Source organism: Aythya ferina, assembly GCF_964211825.1.
Source record: "Aythya ferina genome assembly, chromosome: 5".
Lineage (NCBI taxonomy): Eukaryota > Metazoa > Chordata > Aves > Anseriformes > Anatidae > Aythya > Aythya ferina.
Window position 1 is genome coordinate 57,582,786 of NC_140301.1, and position 20,588 is coordinate 57,603,373.

The window sequence follows — 20,588 nt, forward strand, 5'->3', positions numbered from 1 at the left end:
ATTAGTTTTGACAACTCTGGTTGGATTTATTTGGAGGCACAATGAATAAATGATGAATAATGATGAAAATGGTGATGAATAAATAGCACTCTTTAGACAGCACTTAATGCTATGGTAGAGCACTAGGTTGATAATACACATCAGCACCTGTAACATTACCTATGGGATTCATCAGAGTAATGAGCTCCAAGCTCTAATTGAGGAATTGGTCACTGATGGGCCCATTCCAGCAGCTGCACCTGCCCAGATGCTCTAAGGTGAGGCAGGACAAAGCAGGGAGGATAAGAAAGAGTAACAGAGCAAGGAGGCAGAGGTGAATTTGGAGCTGAAGGTAATGGTGTGTCCTGTTCACTACAGACTGATCTGGGAATGGGGAAGGCTCCAGCTCCAGCCCCTACAGCGTGGGGGTGTGCTCTGCTATGCTCAGTGTGAGGCACTGCCTCCCCGTCTCATCCAGGGAAGGAACATCACAGCTTCGTAACGGGGCACTTCTCCACTCTGTTCTGTACTTTGGGGTTTGTACAAAAATGTCCTACAGGGCTCTAGGGTTAAATCACAGCACACAGCAATGTGCTGCTGCGATTCTGTTGGCATTAAGGTCTGACTTGCATGAAGCATTTATTTATAAATGTATTTACTTGTGATGAAGTGACCCCCAGAATCCCTCCAGTTCCAGGCGCGTTAGAGATACACCGTAACAGAAAGCCCCGGTACCAGAAAGCTGATGGGCTAATTACTCAAACATCAAAGCTGCTCCTAAGCTTGTCACATACCATGCCAGTCAACCTAAGGAATCTGCCAGAGATTTTCAAAGTCACCTAAGGGTCTGCTCCAATAGCTCATTAATAGGGCACAAGACACCCATTAATTTTAACAGAAAATCAAGTATTTAGGCATTCAGATCACTCAGAGACAGGTTTTCATGATCTTTTAATGCTCAAATTAATCATCTTATTTAGAGGAACTTCCCTCCAGTTTATTTTAGATTTCCTACCACTGTTTTTGCCCATAGAGTGATCACACTGAGTCCATCTACACTTTAGGTATAAGTAGAAATAGACACAACAGTTTGAGACGAATCAGCATCATAATGTCTATCATTTTTTTTGCTTAAAGTATCCATCTGCTCTGAAAAAGTGGCCGAATATAAAAGAGCTACAATTGAGTCATTATTTTTTTAAATTGCACCATGCTAATTAAAATGTGACCTTCTTCTAATTATCATGTCCACTTCCAGACTGCTATAGTTCTAAAAATGTGCAGGGTTTTCTAATGAGCATAGCGTAAGTGAAAATGTATTTCCCTAGGCAGGATATCAAACTGTTTCTGAAAATCAATGGGTTTTAGTAATTTTAAAAATAAGGCAGTCCAACAACACCTTTAAATAGAACTTCCTGGATTCTTCCAGACAACCTGGACGTCTGTTTGGCTTGTACCTTTCCATGGGCATACATCTTTCACGTAGGCATTGTGAAAGCCCAGTAGACTATCAAAGAATACTAGCATACTTTCAAAAGGGCACCAGTGTCACACACACATGGGAAAAGCAAGAATGCTTTCCTTTGGTATATTAGGAACAGGATTGTCAGATACATGGTAGGCAGTTCTTTTATCATCTGCAAAACACAGGTGTTTGTTTCGTACAGTGGAAGTAAAATAGCAGAGGAAAGCTGTGATTGCTGTGACTGGTAACAATCACAACCCCCTCGTCCCAACATACACATTCACAAAGCCACCCAGGGAAGATTTCTGATGGTGGCCAGTTACCAGCACTAACTTTTCTATGGAAATATTACTTCCAAAGTAAACAAAACAAACAGAGTAAGCCATGCTCTGTTGGGTACCTTGTCGGTTCATGTTTCCTCACCAGTCTCCTGCGGCAGGCCCCAGGACCCCAGCCCTTTCCTTGAGTCCCCACCAGCTCCACAGAAGCAGCACTACGTTGTCCCCCTTCTCTGGGGGTACAGTCCAAGTGATGAAAGAGGCACAAGCTCTGCCCTCTCCTACTGCTCCTACCCACTTGTTCAAACGTGCCCTTTCAGAGCTTGCAGGGAGTTTTCTCTTTTTCCTGTCTAACCAGGGATTATGAGGTTAAGGTTACTGGTGGGTAAGTAAGGGCAAATCCTGGTTAGAAGGCAAGTAACCTCAGCTTTGCAGTGTTTGCATTAAGCAGCTCCTGTTCTGATCACCGAGACAAGATTCTCCTTTCTTTTGCCCATATCTACCGCATAACCTGAGCCAGGCTGAGAAATGCTTGTCACAATTTCCAGACTCTAACCATGGCACTACGAGAAGTGCTGGACTTTACATACCTCTTCGGTGGCAGCCTTTTTAGCTAGCTGTGTAGAAATCAAAGGTCTTAATCTGGAAAAAAAGGAAAGAAGAAACGGTGAACATCAGAAAAGATACACCACACACAAGAGTTTGACACACACATTATTCACTATCCAAACAACGAAAACACTTCACTAGAGTTATACTGTGCAATTACTTCTTTTAAGATACAAAACAAAGTTCACAGTGGATAGCCACATACTTCACAATAATTAATACACACATTCCCTTGTAAGCATCTGCCCCAATTCAGGATAATAAGAAAAAATGCCAATCAACAAGCTCAGCAGCAAAACTTCATCTCAGACTGCAGCTCCAGCTCATCCCGAAGTCTGTAAAAGAGATGCCTTTATCACATATTACAAAAGTCAACAGACTCAAGGAAGTGATGAGGAAAAGAAGACCAACAACAGCAATGCTTCATCCCTCTGTTGCTGTCTGAATGTGTGGCCGCAGCACTTTGGAGCAGAGCAAAACCTGCACCTGCAGGCTGCCTGCCTGAAAGCACCAGGGATGGGCCCAGGGAGACAGGTCACGCTTTTGGGCACAACAACAGATTTTTTGGAACAATGCAGACATGACAAAAATAAGCCACTTTCTGAATTGCCCGGCATTACTCTACTTCCCTTTAGTTGATGACATATGCAGGATACCAGTAAGATTACATACACAAGGATACCGTAATTATCACAAACTGAATTTTAACCTCCAGCTACAGAAACCATTATCAAGAACAAGGGGACTCTGCATACCTTGAATGAGAAGTGACAGAAATTGAACGTAACCACTAAAAATACCCTGCAGCGGATACAAAAAGACCTGCATATTTGGGGAGAAAAGATGGATCAGCATTACTCTACAGCTAAGTGTTAAATATTGTTCTTTTCTGAAAAGCATTTCACAGCCAGTTGTCTCCTTAGTGCCATGAAGGCTGTTCTCAATCCATCATTTACTGTTGCTTTCTGGTCTCTCCTCCTCATCGAGACATACCCAGTCATGAAAAGGATGACTTGTTTTCTACAGAAACACTGCTCAGACAGCTCCTCAAGTTTGTCTTTTAACTAAATCTCCACAAACAACTTAATGAATACCAATTTATGTCTCTAGAGATACAGTCTTTTATGATAAGCAGTATCTTTCTTATTTTTCTATTAGTCATTCCTTCCTGTTAACACGCAGATACTGGTTGTTTTCCTACTTCTATATTTCAAATGATCAGCAGGAGGAAACAAAACCCCGGAGAATGAGCAGGGCAGACTTTAGATCATTATCTCTGATAGAGAAGGCAATATTAAAATACAAGACCCTGGCTAAGCTCCAAACATGGTCAGAAAATGGTCATCTCTGGAATGCTTCACAATACCTGAAGGGCATTTCAGCAACCAAAGCAGCCCAAGGTGACTCTTTACAATAGATCTAAATGAAAAGATGGCACAGGAACGCTTCAGGAGCTGTACTACTGCACGGTCCAGAACAAATTATTCTGCTACAGATATTTCTTGTCATATTTCATGATTATCAAAAACTTCAAGAAAGAGATATTCTTGACCCACATAAATTATCTATTACTTACAATTCCTGGCAGACTTCTGGGCTTAGAAAGAATGCATTTCAAGGTACACACAAACATCTCCCTACATGCCTGGCCTCCTCTTTTCTTTTTCTAATGTGAACCGTACAGTTTTCCCAAAATTTGAGACTACCTGTCAATCACTGCTTTCCAAAAGTCACCCTGTTTAGATGCTTACAAACATACAAATGCAGCGGTGTCAAAAGGTTAAGTAGCTGAAGGATGCTAATTATCAACCAGGTTGTATTTCATTGACATAACTGGGAAAAAAACAACAGGGGGAAGCAACGAAGGACCTTTATTTTAAACCACTAGTAGTGATTATTGTAATTAACATTGTACCAAAGATAGCAACTATTGCTTCATGCTACCAGAAGACTTCAGACCTCCCTAGAGCACTCTGAAATCTTTCCTTCCCCCCAATTAAAATCAAGCTGTTGAGTAAGACTCACAAGGTAATCAGAAACTGCTGACACTTCTTTTAGAGCAAATTATGCATGTGCTCACACAGTGAAGAAAACCATCACAGCTATAGGAAGCAGAAAGTAAACATTCCAGTTTAATTTTAATTAAAACGGTCACCGAATGAAAATAAAAAGATTCATGCTTATGAAAGGCCTATTTGCAAACTAATGCTAAATCCAGGAGCCCTTCCACACCATTTTTCAGCAGCGAGTGACTCTCACACCCATTCTGAAATTAAAGGTGTATTTCTGCTCCGTGATAATTGCTCACAAAGCGTACTTCTTCACTCCATTACTAGAAATATAGCGTTGTCATCCAATTTGGGTAATTCAGTTTCTCCCTCAGCATAGTATTTAATGCACCCAAAAGCACGGGGCTGGTCTCCCCCCTCGGCGAGCTGTGGCAACTTGCCACATGGGCTGAGCCCTGAAAAAAGCTAAAACCATCACAGAGAGAGAAAAACTTGTTTTCCATCTAAAATAATACCTTTCAATGCAATTAGATTAAAATAAAATGTTGATTTCTCTCCCTTGGCTCCCTCAGGTCTATGGAGAAGCCTATTACTGTACAAAACCATTCAGGAGGGTTTTATAGGGGCGCTTGGGTTTTGTTTTGTTTCTCAAATGCCCCGATGCCTTGACCTCCTTAAACCAGAGCAGCTGCTGCCACACCAGCCATATGGAGCAATAAATTACTGGCTGCCATGGCTACAGATACAGGATCCTTCTGCTGTCTGGCTGCACCACACAGGGTGGAAAGAAGTGCAGGATGTCTTCATGGAGAAGCACGACTGCTTTCGAGGTTGAGTAAGGTCTGAGTATTAAGGATCAAAAAAGCAGCTTGAAAAAACAGGTAACTGAAGCATCTTACCCAACTTTTAATGGGCATTACTCAATCTCATCTATAAAACGCTTTCAAGGTACACATGTGCACATAGACCTTATCTGTGAACAATTTTGTCCATTTAAGTCCACTTTGAATTCAGGGTTGCCAAGTCCCATAAATAAGCATCCTATCCTGCACCGAGATACAACCCCATATATGCTAAAGCAACCACAGCCTCTGTTTTCTCAGGGACATGGTTTAATAGCAATAGACTTGGCAGTGCCGGGTTAACGGTTGGACTTGATGATCTTACAGGTCTTTTCCAACCTAAAAGATTCTATGATGCCATGATTTAAAATGTAATGTTGTGACTAGAGAGCAGTGGTGCCCCTGGCCTTCCCAAACGTTTCAGTTATTGCTCACTAGTGATGCCAATTTCTGGTTTGGGGCACTCTCATTATGAACTCTGCAATTTAATACAGTACACTGTGGGAGGGAGTAACAAAACAAGCAACTTTCTGAACAGCAATACAATCTGTAAAAAGAGGGGAAAAAAAAGATTTCACACAGCCCTAAGTGTTATATCCACATTTCAAACTGCTTCGAAAATTATGCAGATCTACAAATGCTCATGTCAGCCAACACACTTAACACTGGAAGCATATAATCTTGACATGTTCCCGACAAAAACTAGTGGCACGGTACATGGCATCAGAGGCTGCTCCCCGCCGAATCTGCTCCGCTTGCGCTTCGCTCGCAGTTGAGATGTGCACGATAACATCTCGGTTTGTCCTCCAGCTTAACAATTTAAAAGAAGATTCGGTATAATAGCTTCTGACAGGGCTGAAGATCACACAGACTGAACTTTCAAAGTGAACAAATTCTCTGAAAAACAAGCTGGCTGTGACAAACAACTGTTTTTATTTTGCTTATTATTTAATAACAAAGGATTACACCGCACAGAACATAACGCAGAAGGCATACTACGAGGCAATAAAAGCAGCTAACTCACATCAGGCTGTGTGCCCACTGAAAAGGTTTATGATACTGTAACAATCTCCTCAGTGAAATCCTGAAAGTAATTTGGAAACTCACCCAAAGCTCTGTTTCTTACTGAATTTTAATTTAGTCCATCCAAGTAGGGAACATCTTATTGCTGCTTACCGCACATAATAATTTTATATGCAGACAAACCCAGGATATAGGATGGCAAGCAGAGATACAATGGGGCCCAGAGCCACAAGCCTGTGGTATAATTATGCAGGTCATCTAAGACAAATGCGTATAAAACCTATATAACCATACCACAGGCATTTCATATGTATGCCACTTCAGTGACAGAAAAAGCTATTTAGAAACGATTCATTGGGAGACCGGTCAGGTTCTTCGTGCTGGTTGAGATACTCCTCCCACCTGAGGCCAGATGGTTTTGCCTCAGGAAGTCAGTTTACCAGACATCTGCGTGAGAAGGAAATTAATATAAATGTTTATCCCGGCTAAAAGTGCCCTTTAATTAGGTACTGTCAATGTTATCCTTACCGGAAAGCTGGGAATTACCTCCCTGTGAGGCTTTAATGCTCTTATTGGAAACACAGCAGCAGCAGGAGATACGGACCCATCCTTCTACCATCAGCACCAGAGGGAAGAGAGACCCACTTGGGCAGGGTCCATGGCTCTTTTCCAGAAGACGAAACACAGACTGGAATCATGACCCCAATCCCACAGCACTTCAGGGTTTGCATACATGTATAGAGCTGCAGGCCCACCGTCCTCTGCATCCTGTCATGGCTGTGAGCTGGGCCCTGACAGGAGCCATTCCCTTCCCCTGGGAGGGAAACCAAGGCCATGGCTGGTTGTGGCACTGATAAACGTCTGCCTGATGGCTTCTGAACAGGGACTAGGGTGTAAAGGCACACTGTGACACATCAGAAGTTCAGATACAGCCACAGAAATGTCAGCTCTACAGAAAGACAAAAGAGCTCTGATGCTCACACCTTGACACCATGTGTGCCTGAACGTGAGGCAGAGAGTTATTTTTGGCTTTCTGGAAGCCAGGCTGACCAGCCCTTAGCCCAACCCGGCTCAACAGCAGCACGAAGGCCTCAGGGAGCTTCTCTGAATCACTCTTTCTAGTGATAGGGCCACGGAGACCTCAGCTAATGACCGAGACACCAACCAAGGGCACGTCCTCACTGCAGTGACCTCAGCTCACACACACTAAGCTCCTTTGGAGCTGGCTAACCCAGCACTGCCAGCCATACCAAGAGGCTGACGGGGCATGAGGCAGGGTAAGAACCCTACCAGACACAACCAGGCACCTGGCAGCAAGATCAGGGTGCGCTGAGCACCGCCTGAGCCCAACGCCTGCAAGAACTCCGTCACCTACACCAAGGTAGCCAACGTCTTCCTGCTATTTCTGAGCATGCGACACCACACAAAGAGCCATTTTAAGGAACGAAAAAGCAAAGCTAAAGTGACAACAGAAACTGGAGCAAAATGAGAAATTGTTCCCACTTTTGATTCCTACTCAGTCCTCTTTAATGCTGGATCAGAGGAGCAGCGCTTTCATCAGCACAGCATCAGACAACGCGGCACCGAGAACATCCTCAGTGCTAATGAGATCGGCCTCTTCTAGCAAATACCCAGGCTTAAGTACCTAGGGACCAACAACTCATAGGAGTAAACCAGCAAAAAAATAAGAACCCCTATCACTGGCTACAGGAAACAGTTATCAGCAAAGAGATAAGCACCTACACCATTCACCAATACACTCCTGCATCTCTCTTGGAAAACAAGAACTTTGCTTTCAAGAAAAAAAAATGTACTTTGTTCACAAGTATAGTGAACTAAACACCCATTTCAGACTTTTCTGAGGGGGGTGGAGGTTACCAACACCTGCTGTTACTAACCCACCTCAGAGTGGGCAATATTCTTCTGCATAGCTGTAGCAATCATTCCTCATTTAGGTGCCGTAAAATGGCACCTTGTTATTCTTTCCACTAAAACAAAAGATTTTCAACAGCAAAAATGAAAAGAATGAAATCTAAAGCCACCTTATTGGGACCAAATGAAATTATACTACAGCAGCAGATCCAAAACAATCTCTGCACATATCAGATTCTAAAGGAAATTGCTGCAGACCATGGGAAATTACAATTGCTCCAGGACAAGAAAGGCTGACTGATCTAATATTTCTGGTTGACACACCTTCTTCCTGGGCTTGTCAATAAAGATCCTGATGAGCTCATCTCTCCACAGGTCAGGAAAATATTAGTTGAAAATATGCTATTCCTTTCACCAGGCAAATTTTTCCAGACGAAATGATGGCAGCGAGGCATATTTGCACCTTGCTGGGAAAAACTATTTAAAATAAGGAAGCTGTGAAGCATTTTAATGAAGGTAAATGATTAATCATGATGGTTTCAGTTAAGCAAGTCTAATGACAATGTCACTTTTAAGACACAAGCGTGAGACAACTCATGTGGTGACAATCCAAATACGTCCAACTATCTCATAGCATGGTCTTTCAAATGGTAACAGTGCAGAATGCATCTATTATAGCAGAAAGCACTATTATTAGCAGATAAGGCAAACATAAATCATTTTTAAATCATGCTTGGGACTACAGTAGCAGAAATGAAATTCAGAAACTCAAACAAACCCATCATCTCAACAGAAACGTATTACTGAAAAGATCTCAGCAGTAGCACTGCTGTCTTTATTTCTGATACAAATGTATTTGCTAGACTCACAAAGGGAGGATTACAAATATTTGCTTTTGGACAGGTGTTTTGATCAATCTCAACCTCATAAAAACTGCTAATGAGGCAAAAGATGAAAAGAAAAACATCTTAGTAACCTGCAGCCTCTGTGAACAATCCGCTGAGACTGTTATACCCAAAGGTGCTGCCAGATTTATCATTAGATCTTCCTTGGTGACATTACAAGGACAAAAATCATGCTAGGCATAACACTAACTCACCACTTCCACTGCCTCTGACAACATATACCACTGTGCAAATTAAGTTTCTCTCATCAGATTACGCAGCCAAAACCAATATTTCAAAATTCAGGTAACTATAGATTCATCCAAGTAATCCATCAAGGAATAAAGATGGATGACAGATTTTTTTTTTTCCTTGTGTCTGGTCTATTCTACATTAAAGAGCAGTTTCACTGCCAGCCATCTGGAAATCAATGTATTCCAAGCTTTATTTTATGATTACCAACATTCCCCTTCGTAACTCATTTCTAATTATAAGCAATAAATCATTCCCTCTTGCTTGTAATTTATAACAGCCAATTAAGGCAAACCTCTTATTTAAATAGCAAATCTAGCTTTAAAGCATCACGCATTCTGAGGTACGCACGGCACACATCTAATCAAGCAGATGAGTGGTAGATGACGATTTGACTTGGCTTTTGCAGCCAGGGAGGAGTCACAGAGGGAGGAACCTGCCCTGCTCGTGTGACCTAAGTATGCCAGGCCTTGCCAGAACCGAAGGCACGGGTCTTATCCGCCTGATTTAATGCAGAAGAGATTGACACGTTGTGAAACGTGAGCCAGTAGGCACCTCAGGGAAGTCTGGTGTGAAGACTTCCCTTGAACATACCAGGAACTGAATGAAAAGGCTGTAACAGGAGAAGAAGCTGTAGGTTGGTCTAGGGGTAAGTTCTGGATGGTTTTTAGTTTGGTTTTTACAAAGGTAAAAGTACACAGCTGTAAATTTAATACTAAAAAAAAAACAAACAAACAACAGAAAACACAAGTAAAGCAACTTTTCCTGTGAGAGCATTTGTTTGAGCTCTCACAAGCAGCCTGGCCTCCTCCTTGCAAGCCCAAGGACACCATCACGCACACCCATGCGCTCACCCCCTCGGTTATCTCTGTTGAACAAGATTTTGCACATTTTATCCTATAGTGTGGCACTTGGCACGAGCACAGCATTCACTTGAATGACTCCTCTCCATCCCTCACAGCCAGCAGAGGGTCAGGCAGAACAAGGCCATGAAACGGTCTGCAAAGAGAAGGCGTCACCAAATAAATCCGGATTGTTCCTTTGGGGAGAAGTCTTTAATGGTGATTTCCTATGACAACTCTTACTGACAGAAGAATTATCAAAGAAATGTACTGGAGGATTTCAGACGAGACAAAACAAGGTGGGTCCAAGAGCACTGGCAAGGACACTGAGACATTTTTAAATGTATTTGTTCTTCACTGTAGGTCTGAATAACAGGCATGTGAGAGCAAACACAAGAGAGAGGCATCTTATAAATAGCTCTGCTGGGATTTGTCTGCTAGGAAAAAAAAGAAAGAAAGAACTCTTGTCAGAAAAGTATTTGATATAATTTTGGATGCAGAATTTATTACATGAGAAACTGATCTCAGGAACGTGGAAGTGGTTCCCACTGAGATTTTATTTGGTCATCACACAGCTCAAGTCTGTTCCAGCTTCGCATCGTGTCATCTGGTAACAGTTTACAGTAGGAATCGAGGGAACTGGATTTGGAAAAAATCCATCACAACTGACCTAAATCTGATCTGACCTGAATAATCAAACTAATACAAAATTCAAATACGGCTAGACAGAAGCAAGGAGAGATAATTCATTAGTGGCTGGAGTTCTTTCAAGAGTTTCCTTTCCTTACCCCCACACGAGGGTTATGCACCCCACCCTGCTTTTCTTCCCAAAAAGCCATGATGTTAGAGGCTACCCTAGTATCTCCTTGTACCATTTGCTTTCCTTTTCAGACCCTGAAGGACGCGATGCCACAGCACCACCATGACACACAGCCTATGTGGTTATGCTGCCAACTTCACTTTATTCCTAAGAGCCGGAGCTGAAGGCATGCAGGTGCAGCACCATCTAGGCAAACACACAGCAAGTCCCCATAGACAGATCATTATTTATGTACACCTTGTACCGAGTGTTCAACAAATACTTTCGTGACTTTCAAGACTCCTTATCTTCTTTATAAAAGAGATCTAAGTATTATTTATTAATCTTCTCCAAACACAAAGCTCAAAGACATCTTAGCATCTGGTTTATACTCTCAGTAGTGAGAATGAAGCACTTGGAAGAAAGCTCAAAAATCACTGGTTTGATGTTGGTGAAACTTGGACAGGACTTCTGGCAAAAACTTTGGATGAGGATGCAACAAAAAAGCCTATGCAAAAGTGTAAAGGGTGAGAGAAACAGAGACCAAAGCTCATACATTTCAGTTTGAAAATAAGGCATCATTCCTATTCTGCCTGTGGATGTATATCTTCCCCATACAAAGTTTTAAAAGCTTTATATAAACTATACTTCTAAGTAAGCTTGTAATTAGCTAGGGACAGGCTTGGCTCTAATTATAACTTGTAGAGACACACATTATGGAAATACCTAGCTAATAATCCTAGCAATGCTCTGCTGATGGCTCAAGTCAGGCTGGCATGTGACTGCCTTGTAACCACTGGAGTACTTTCTGTCTTGTGCAAACCAGGATCCCTAAGGAAGCCTGAAGGACCGGTCTGCCAGGTCTTCCTCCCAGCTGGATAATCCAGGCTTGGCTGCCATCGGTGATGTGATCTTCTGTGTGCCTGCGTCCGCCTTCCCTGCTCCGTACGGTGTGCTGTGGGATACCTGTTCTCACCTCACCAGGACATGCTGATACCAGAAGGACCCGGGAACCCGATCGATGTGGCCAATCTTGAGCCATTTCACCCACAGCCTGTGCCCAGCACATCTTTCTCTCAGATACCAGCACACACTGCGAGCATGAGTCATAGATTAGTCTTTACAGCCTATTTCAAAGTTAAAATGAAGCTGATCTCACGTCTTACCTCAAAGCCAAAATCTCTAAAAACCAAACAAAAGCCCAACAAGACGTTCTGCTGCGACAGCATCACTCCAAGTCAAGGTCTCTGTAAATCTACAGGTTCATGCAGGTCTCTCACAATGTTGGATCCAATGTCTACTGAAACAATAATGGTCCAGAGACTAAACCGTACACTTTTATTCCAACCTTGGAAGCTACTTGCATGGCAATCTCTACTTGGGTCTAAGCATACATGTTTAATAAATTATAAATATGGTATGAATCACCGTGAAAACAGCCATTTACCAATGAACATGATACAAGTGTAAAAAAGGAGTTGCCACACACTGTAAGCCCTTGCTTACACATCCTATTATGTACTAATGAATCACTGAACTGGGTCCCAGAAGCTCTTCACGTTATAAAAAGCCTGTCCCCTTAGCAATGCACTTGGTACAGACAAACAGAGCAGGGTAAAAATGTAGCCACATTTTCCTACGGAAAGAAAATTCTAAATGGAAGTGTTAATAAGGAAAACAAAACTAATTGCTGGTTTAAAATCTGTGTACAATATGTGCAATTCCCTTCAAGAGAGGAGGACACTGTTTCTAATGAAGGGAGCAGACAGTAATGTCTTCTCCATTGGCTTGGGGAAGCCCCATGCCACACAGCTCAAATTAAGTTTGCTTACCTGTTGAAAGGGAATCCTACATGGAAAGCAGATTTATTTTCATTTAGTAGTGGTTTGTTTTAATACAGCTTAATGCTAACCGATACGAATTAACCAACAGAAACCTCACTCAAACTGCAGGGGAGATGCCTCTCGCAGCCTCTTGCTCTGGTTTAACTGGATCAGTTGGAAAACCTCCCAGGTTAAGCCTGTGCTGGCCACAGTCAGGTGCATGGAGCTGCTCTGCGGTCACTCCGCTGGTCTGCTTGGGCCACCAGCCCCTCATTTGGCTCAGACAAAACCAGCTGAGTCAGCCTAAATAGATTTTTGCTACCTATTACCCTTTGAAATCGGTTAAAGGGGGCTTACAAAAGCAGGTCAGCCTGCAGATCTGAGGGCCACTGGGAAGGGGCTGAGATGGGCGGGCAGAGCACTCTGCCTTACAGAGCATCCAGATGGCTCCCGACACCTCCTCTCCCCCCGAACCCACACCTGAACGGGCAGAAGGCTGACCTCAATCGCAAGCATTTGGGAGGCCAAGCCTTCTGTAGCTGAGAACTGGTCCCTAAAGTTAATTCCTTAGCAAAGCAAAGCATGGCAAAATTCACTTGTAAGTATCTGTCCAAAAATCCTTACCCCACCTCATTTTTTACCCTTCCCTTTTAAAGAAGCTGTGGTCCCAGTGCTTAGTCCTTCAGTCACCAAAAATTGAGCTGCTGAGAAGGGTCAGTGTAAAAGCAAGGCGAGCAGTGCGTGTCGCCGACCCAAGTCCACTTAACCGTGGCTAGAGGATTCATTAAAAAGAAAATAGCTGCAGCTTTCTGGCTCCATCCTAGGATTGCTCATGCACATCCTTAACTCTGTATACATGGAAATAGTGAAAGCTCTAACAGTTGTGGTTATCTTTCAGCAGTGTGCTCCCTCGGAAACGCACAACTAAAGACCAAATCAGGTCACCTGAGGAGGAACATGGATGCTGTGCAAGCTACCTTCCTATCACAGTTACTAAGATAGGGACTGCGAACAGTAAAAGGAGTTTAACTGACCGTGAAATGTGCCAATACTACAATAAATAGATACTTATACGCTGTCTTATTCATATAAAGTCCCTCCTTCCCATCCTATCATTCATATTTTGTCCCTGTATTCTGACAAGCTTTTCAGACAAGTGTTGGCATACAGCAGATTTTAGTACAGCTCTAGTAAGAACGAGTAAAACATGAAGTAAACTTTATCCATCTCAACTAAATCCCCGCTCCTTCCTTTGTACCTTGGAGAGCTTGCAGCCTGAAAAAAACAATTGTACTGAACAGAGAAGACAGTGAATTCCCACTGTAGTTTAAATCCTTCTGCATACTAAGCTCTGTTTGAAGATCAATAAAAAATGTACTTTCAGGTTAATCTGCTGCACTTTGAACCTTAACGTCTCGCATGGCAAAGGAAAATTTCACAGAAAACAACCCAATATTCCTCCAAGACCTGAGCTACTTCAAGTTAAGTGCTAGGAAGGATTGTGAGCCTTCGCATGCACAGACCCTTTCTAGCCTTTGTGCTGCTCGCATCCCTCTCCAAAGCCAAAGGGCTCCCCGCTGCACACAAAGAGGAGGCTGTTTGGGCTGAAGTCACAACTTCAAAGACCAGCAGCACAAAATTTGCCAACTTGCTTCGCCATTCAAGCAAATGTCAGCTGGAACAAAAGCACACCCAGGAAAGTTGTTACAGAATGCCACGCTGGGAAAATAATGCAAATTTGTATCGATGATCAACGTAGCTTTAACTAAGTCTAACGAGCAACTTTGCCTTTGTTCTTTTCCATCACCACACTCGTTTTGTTCTGTGAGCTTGAAAAGGCATTTCTGAAGCATCAGTTAAGAAACGCTAGTTTAATAACAAAAAGAGAGCCCCTGCCCTCTCTTTTTTTTTAATGTAAGTCCTGAAAGTGTCGAGTTTAGATTTCCTACATACTGTACTTGGTCAAAATATGCAACAAATGCCTAAGAAGTGCTTGACCCCAGTGTGACAACAGTCTGTACAGCCTCACTTGTAATACATGTCTGCCTTTCGGTTGTTTAATCTCCATACACTGCGTTTCCTTTATCAGCACTACAGCATCATTCCAGTTTGCCCGAGTTTTTTGTGTCTACAAAGTATCGTGGGAACATCACTCCTTGGCAACCTCACACTTGGGTTTTTTAGCATGACGCTACAGAGCTTGCTGTTACTTTGCTCGGTCGGTTAGCAAAATGTTACAACAAATAAATAGTTGCACAAAGTATTTTTTTTTTTAGTGCGATGTAATGTAAGTGCCATATTGTAATGTAAACACTTTTCAATGCGTCTTTTTTTATGGAAAAAGCTTTTTAGAGTAAACTGTTTTAAAGGAACTGAATCAAATTTAAACACTTGCACGATAGACTTACATTTGGAAATTAGTTTGGTAGCAATTTACGACCCTTTGACGTGAACTTTCACAGTCGTTCTTAGAGCAAGAATGCATTAGTTCAGAAGTGAAATGGTTTGGCCGCCCTCAATGGGAAAATTACAGCTGAAGCTCCTCAAAGGCTCTTGTTACCTCTAGGCTTCTGAATTTTAATACCTTATTTTAAAATCTTAATAGATGAACAAGAAAGAGGCATAAACCTCCAGTTTCTTCATGACCAAAATACATCCTTCTAGCACGAACCTGTCTCACACAAAGGTGTTAATTACCAACAATGGCAAAAAAAAGTTGATCCAACCAATACCAAATTTATTTACTGCCTCTACAACTTCCCACTGAGTTACGACATCCATGCAAGGAGTCTGAGCATTCAAATTCCCCGTTCATTCATCTTGCCCAACACAAGTGGAAAACGCACACTTCAGAGCGGCATATGAGCAATGTGATGTTTTTACCAAATGGCAGCACCACGCAGAGAAGCCCAGAGCAGATTTCTCTCATCTCCCTACAAAAGAAATAGGTGGATGCCATTGAGCGAGTGCTGCCCCAGCAGTCGAACCCCGGGGTCCTGGCCCATCAACGCTCCTGGCGACATGAAAGCGCATTTGGCAAAACCCCATTGGAACAGGCCTCGCTCATCTGCCTTATGCTGATCTTTGCAATACCCTGTGGCCCCCACTAACAGCACGTAATGCACTTCAGCTCAGAGACAAAATTACACCTATGGTGTGCTCCAGCTTCCAGGGAGCTCAGGGCATGGGCTGGGAAGGCTGGGATCACCAACCCTTTTCCTGCAGACATCACCTAAATGATTCGTCCAAGAGGTGCCAGGCTGATGCTTGACCCACAGAGCCAGGCTCTGCCCTCCCCTCATGTCCTGATATTCAAAAGACAACTCCATCAGACTCTCACCCATGGGAAGAGCTAAATTTAGCAAAAGCATGATGGACATAACCAAAGCAGACTGCTCCCAAATGCTGGCATTCACCTTGGACAGTGTGTGTATTCTCTCACATGACCAGTATTTTTCAGACCAGCCTTTGCTTTTCCTTCATTACACAGATCTCAGCAGCACAGCTTAGATAAGATGATGTTCAAGATGATGCCCTCACCTTTTTTTAACAGATAACAACATCAGAAGTTGAGTAGGTGTCTTCAGGAGTAACAGCTAAAAACTTAGATCCTAGATGTCAAACTGAAATGCAAAGTTGGCTTTAGTTCTGACATAAAGAGCGTGCAAGCCTCACATTTATTAAAAACAGATGAAACAAGTCCCAATTCTTTTTGAATAGCAGAACTACTGAAGAGACTTGGTGGAGTTTAGCACAGCAGGAGTTTTAGTTGTCTATCAGTACGCGTTTAAACACTTGAGGACTTTGCAATAAATGCTGAATTGAATTCACCATCAAAAGACAAAATCCATGTTCTATCTGCCAAAACCTTTAGCAGCCTAAACAGAAAATGTCACAATTGATTTTCAGCAACAGTATGAAAATAAAAAACAGCATTTTAAAGTCTTCAGGGGATATATAGATAGACAGATAAACAGCATAACAGACAGATGGATTTATTGCCATAGGTAATTTTTTACTCCTCCTAAGCAAAAATCAGGCTTCAAATGGGTTGATAGAGCTAAACAGATTAAGAACAAAAAACAACCAGTGAGAAATTTTATTTTTAAAATCTCCAGTCTGTCAGGGTCATCAGCCCAGAGGTATAAAGCGAACAGATTTTGTTGTTACGGCACCACTGTTCTATTTGCATTAAGGTTAAAGAGCTTCGTCTCTCCTTGACTGGTGTCAGCTATAATAAACGAAAACATTTGAAAGGAAAAAACAAAACAAAACACAACCCTGAGCTATTAAAAGTGTTATTTTGGAGTCCCTTCCTCCCCATTTCTGTGAAAAAGTCATAAATTACACTCCAGGGCTGCTTCTCACCCCCAAAACCTCTGCTAAGGGTAGGTCCTGAGACCTTCACCTCTTGGCTGGCCAGGGACAGGCAGTTTTGTGGGAGAGGTGGAGTACTTGCTGATCCCCTCTTCTTTCCAAGTTTAACAGGCTTTGTAACACTCCTGATTTAAACGGTGCAGTAAAATAAAGAGAAAAGGAAATGCAAGCCAGTGCCCATAAACTCTCAAGGTTGACTGCAAGCATTTACCAAACTCATGGCATTGGCAAGCAGCACTGCTGAACTGATAAGCTGCCTACCACGCTTACAGACAGGCTTGCACATTTAAAAGGGCTGAGAAATAAGCAACTTTATCATACTGCTGTAAGGGAATCAATGTTAATATTAGAAAAAGGAGTTTGAATAATCAGGCTCTGGGAAATGCAGTTTTACTGAGCAGCAAGATGGACCACTTCTAAACATTAGCAAGTAAACAACCTGTTTTCATATAGATCTTTTTCCATATGAGCAACTGAACTGTGTCCAGGATCACAGTAAATCAGATTTTAGTTTTTAACTTCGATTTGCTGCATCGGGAAAAAAAGCTTGTCAAAGTAACTGTTCCAACTTAAAATGGAAAAAATGTCTCTGAGAATGGCAACTGGGGTGGGAAAATAATTACCTGAAGATTTGTTTCTTTAAGACTAAACCCACGTCAACAGGGTCAGCAGAAGCGATGGTGGATGAAGGCCAGGACAACTCCCTTTCACATGGGGGCAGCTGCTGCCTTTCCTGCAAACAAGCAGGAGGCTGCCGCTGCCTCCTCACCTGGAGGAGCAGGCAAGCACTAAGCACCTGCAGGAGACACGAACCAGCTCCTGTCACTTACAAGCATCTTTTAAGATGCTTTCAAATCCTTTCAACACTCCTACTTGTGTTATTAGCTGAAGAAAAAAGGAAAAAAAAGAAGTCTGAGGATGCTGACTCCCACACGGGAAGATGAAATGGGGCCAGAGCTGCAGTTGCACGCAGCAGTCCAGTGTCCTCCTCTCCCGGGACCTGAATTGACAAACTCCTTCAAGTGACCAGGACGTGCAGCACCCTCTGGATTACCACAGTGTATTTAAGTTCACTTCCAGCTGCAGAGGATGCATATACAAAAATGCTTTACCATCACAGAATGGTTATGGTTGGAAGGGAGCTCTGGAGATCATCCGGTCCAACCCCTCTGCTCAAGCAGGGCCACCTAGCGCAGGTTGCCCAGGAACATTTATCTGTTTCTTCAAGCCTATGAATGTCTTAAGGAACAAATTCAGGCTTGGTTTAACCACATATAGCTCAAAAAAGGCACGAATCTCCTGATACCTCTCTTGTATTTGGCCCTCAACCTGTATTTTGACTGCGCTGTCTTCAACATGGCACTCAACCTGACCGCCACCTTCTGCTGTCCCACTGAAACCTGCCTTTTCCTCAGTTTCATTCTAGTTCTGCCATGCCATATGCTGCTCTTTCACTCAGCTATGCTTTAAATGCTTGCATGTTCACGTATACGTCGGCTCCTACCATCAAACTACATATCTGTATTTCAGCATTTCCTCCACATCAGCGCCACGTTGTTTCTCGCTGAAATCACCCTAATGACTCCAATTCTCCCATCCAGGGACGTGAATGGTTCTCCAAGAAAGGCCTAATGCCTCCCTAATCCGTCACGTGGTGCTGCTCCAACACGTGGCCCAAATTGGTCCTTTTGTAGAGCCTCATATCTAATTTGCAGCCCACTATCTCTCTATCTCTTTCAGCCTTATGGCTTTTACAGCTTGTGATCCCATGTACGTCTGCATTTCAGATTATATTTCTTTGGATGCATTAGTCTGGATTTCTTCCAAGATGCTCTTTTTGTTTCCTGCTCTCAGTTGTATTTTTTTTTCTTAGTGGCCCTGTTTTGCACGGCTGTTTTCAGTGTTCTTTACTGTATGAGTCACTTTATTGTCTCCTGCAGATTTCATTAGCACAGTTTTCCATGTCATTATGAAGTAGGACTGGGTTTCACACATTGTTTGAGCTTTCCACTAAGCATCTTCCTGCAAGTTAGCAGCACTCTCACTGTTAGCTCGGGCAGATATTGGTACTCCTCAAAAGGAAAGATCTCAGGGTAAGAGAATCTGCCTAAATAGTGCAAGTTTCCTGAAGTGCTCTGAGGAAAGGGCTCGTGGAGGTGGAGAAGCAGGGTATGCTAACACCATTAAGCTCCTGGAAGGTTTTGTTGTTTCCCATGACCTGTTTTGTTAGGTATTTGAAGGTAACTTCTGCCAGGAGCAGATGGTGTTCGAGCAGACAACTGGCAAGTGATCTACAAGAGTGCACCGAGATGGTGCCGTGCGTGAGTCTGGTCAGTTATCCAAAAAGCGGTATGAATACAACAGGCGCTGCCAAAAGGCACCGTTTCTGAAAGAAAATATAGTAAGTAGGACAAATAAACCCACAGGTGAGACATTTTAAGAAACTTTCTGATCGGAGGATGGTGCCCTGCCTATTAGCAGTTCTGTTTGTGAATTGTTTGTACCAGATAGTCTGCGGATGGTTGGAAGCAAGCAACGCTCGGACGTGTGCCCTTAGAAAAGAAAAGGATAATGATCTTTCACAGACGTGATGGCACAGTTAAAACAGAGGACCTGAGAGGCACTTTTTGAGAAATACTTAAACCAAACAAATCTTGATCCTCCATAAAACGCCTTCAAGTGGCTGAATAAATTTCCTCCAATTTTTTCCTCCAATATTATCGTCTTTAAAACCAAAAAAGGCTAACGCAGGCCTTCAAATGAATTCCACCATACATTATTTATGTGTTTCAGATAATCCCCGCTAACTGTCCAAAAACACTTGATTTGCAGCAATTGCATACTCTTCCAGCATAAACATTACTAATGACGGAAAATAAAACCAGAAGGGATCCGTTCCCTTTTTAATGCTAAATATCACACGAATAACTAGCATCTACGTAAATTTAACGCTGCCTCAACACGATTTGCAAAATCGCAGACAAAATTGAAAATAAATTGTTAGGAGATTATTGAAGAGAACTCTCACCAGTGATCTCCTAATAAGACCTGGCACTTTGACCTTCAGCCATGTATTTTAACACCTCCGCTTGCTGCAGTGTTTGTGTGAGCCTAAGTGCCACGAGGAGCCCATTTAGGAGCAGTCCCTTGCGCATTACGCCTCAGCAAACCACAAGCCTGAAATAGCCATGGAACCGTTTAAAATATTTACAGCCAACAAGGTCAAGCTCTGGAGATCCTGGACAGAAATCTATCACGCTCTGAAAAATGGAAGGATTTCTTTCAACTCCCACACCCCCCTAAAAAATGTGTTCAATGAAGATTTCAAAGCAGTGTAACAACCAAACCCTGCAAACCCAGAGAAAATCATGCAGAATGTGTTTTCCCTATCCATTACTCACCTCTCTGCAGCGCATAGATAAAATTAATCTTTACAGCGTCCCCTGAAAAATTTAGATGTGAGGGGTCCTACCAACGAGATGTCAAGGCTTTACTACGTCTGTGGGAAGCAGGGCATGCTGCAGGTGGGAAGGC

At 42.7% G+C, this 20,588-nt stretch overlaps 1 protein-coding gene across 3 annotated transcripts in view; it reads right to left on the minus strand.

The window, feature by feature from the left end:
* The window catches only part of BRF1 (BRF1 general transcription factor IIIB subunit), a gene marked incomplete at its 5' end in the record, with an annotated part of 169,169 nt that overhangs the window by 6,519 nt on the left and 142,062 nt on the right, over positions 1 to 20,588 (minus strand). For all 3 annotated transcript variants that reach the window (XM_084522788.1, XM_084522789.1, XM_084522790.1), the window contains one exon: positions 2,313 to 2,364. In XM_084522788.1, coding sequence (XP_084378914.1) covers positions 2,313 to 2,364 — 52 coding nt within the window. The remainder of the gene's footprint in view (positions 1 to 2,312; positions 2,365 to 20,588) is intronic.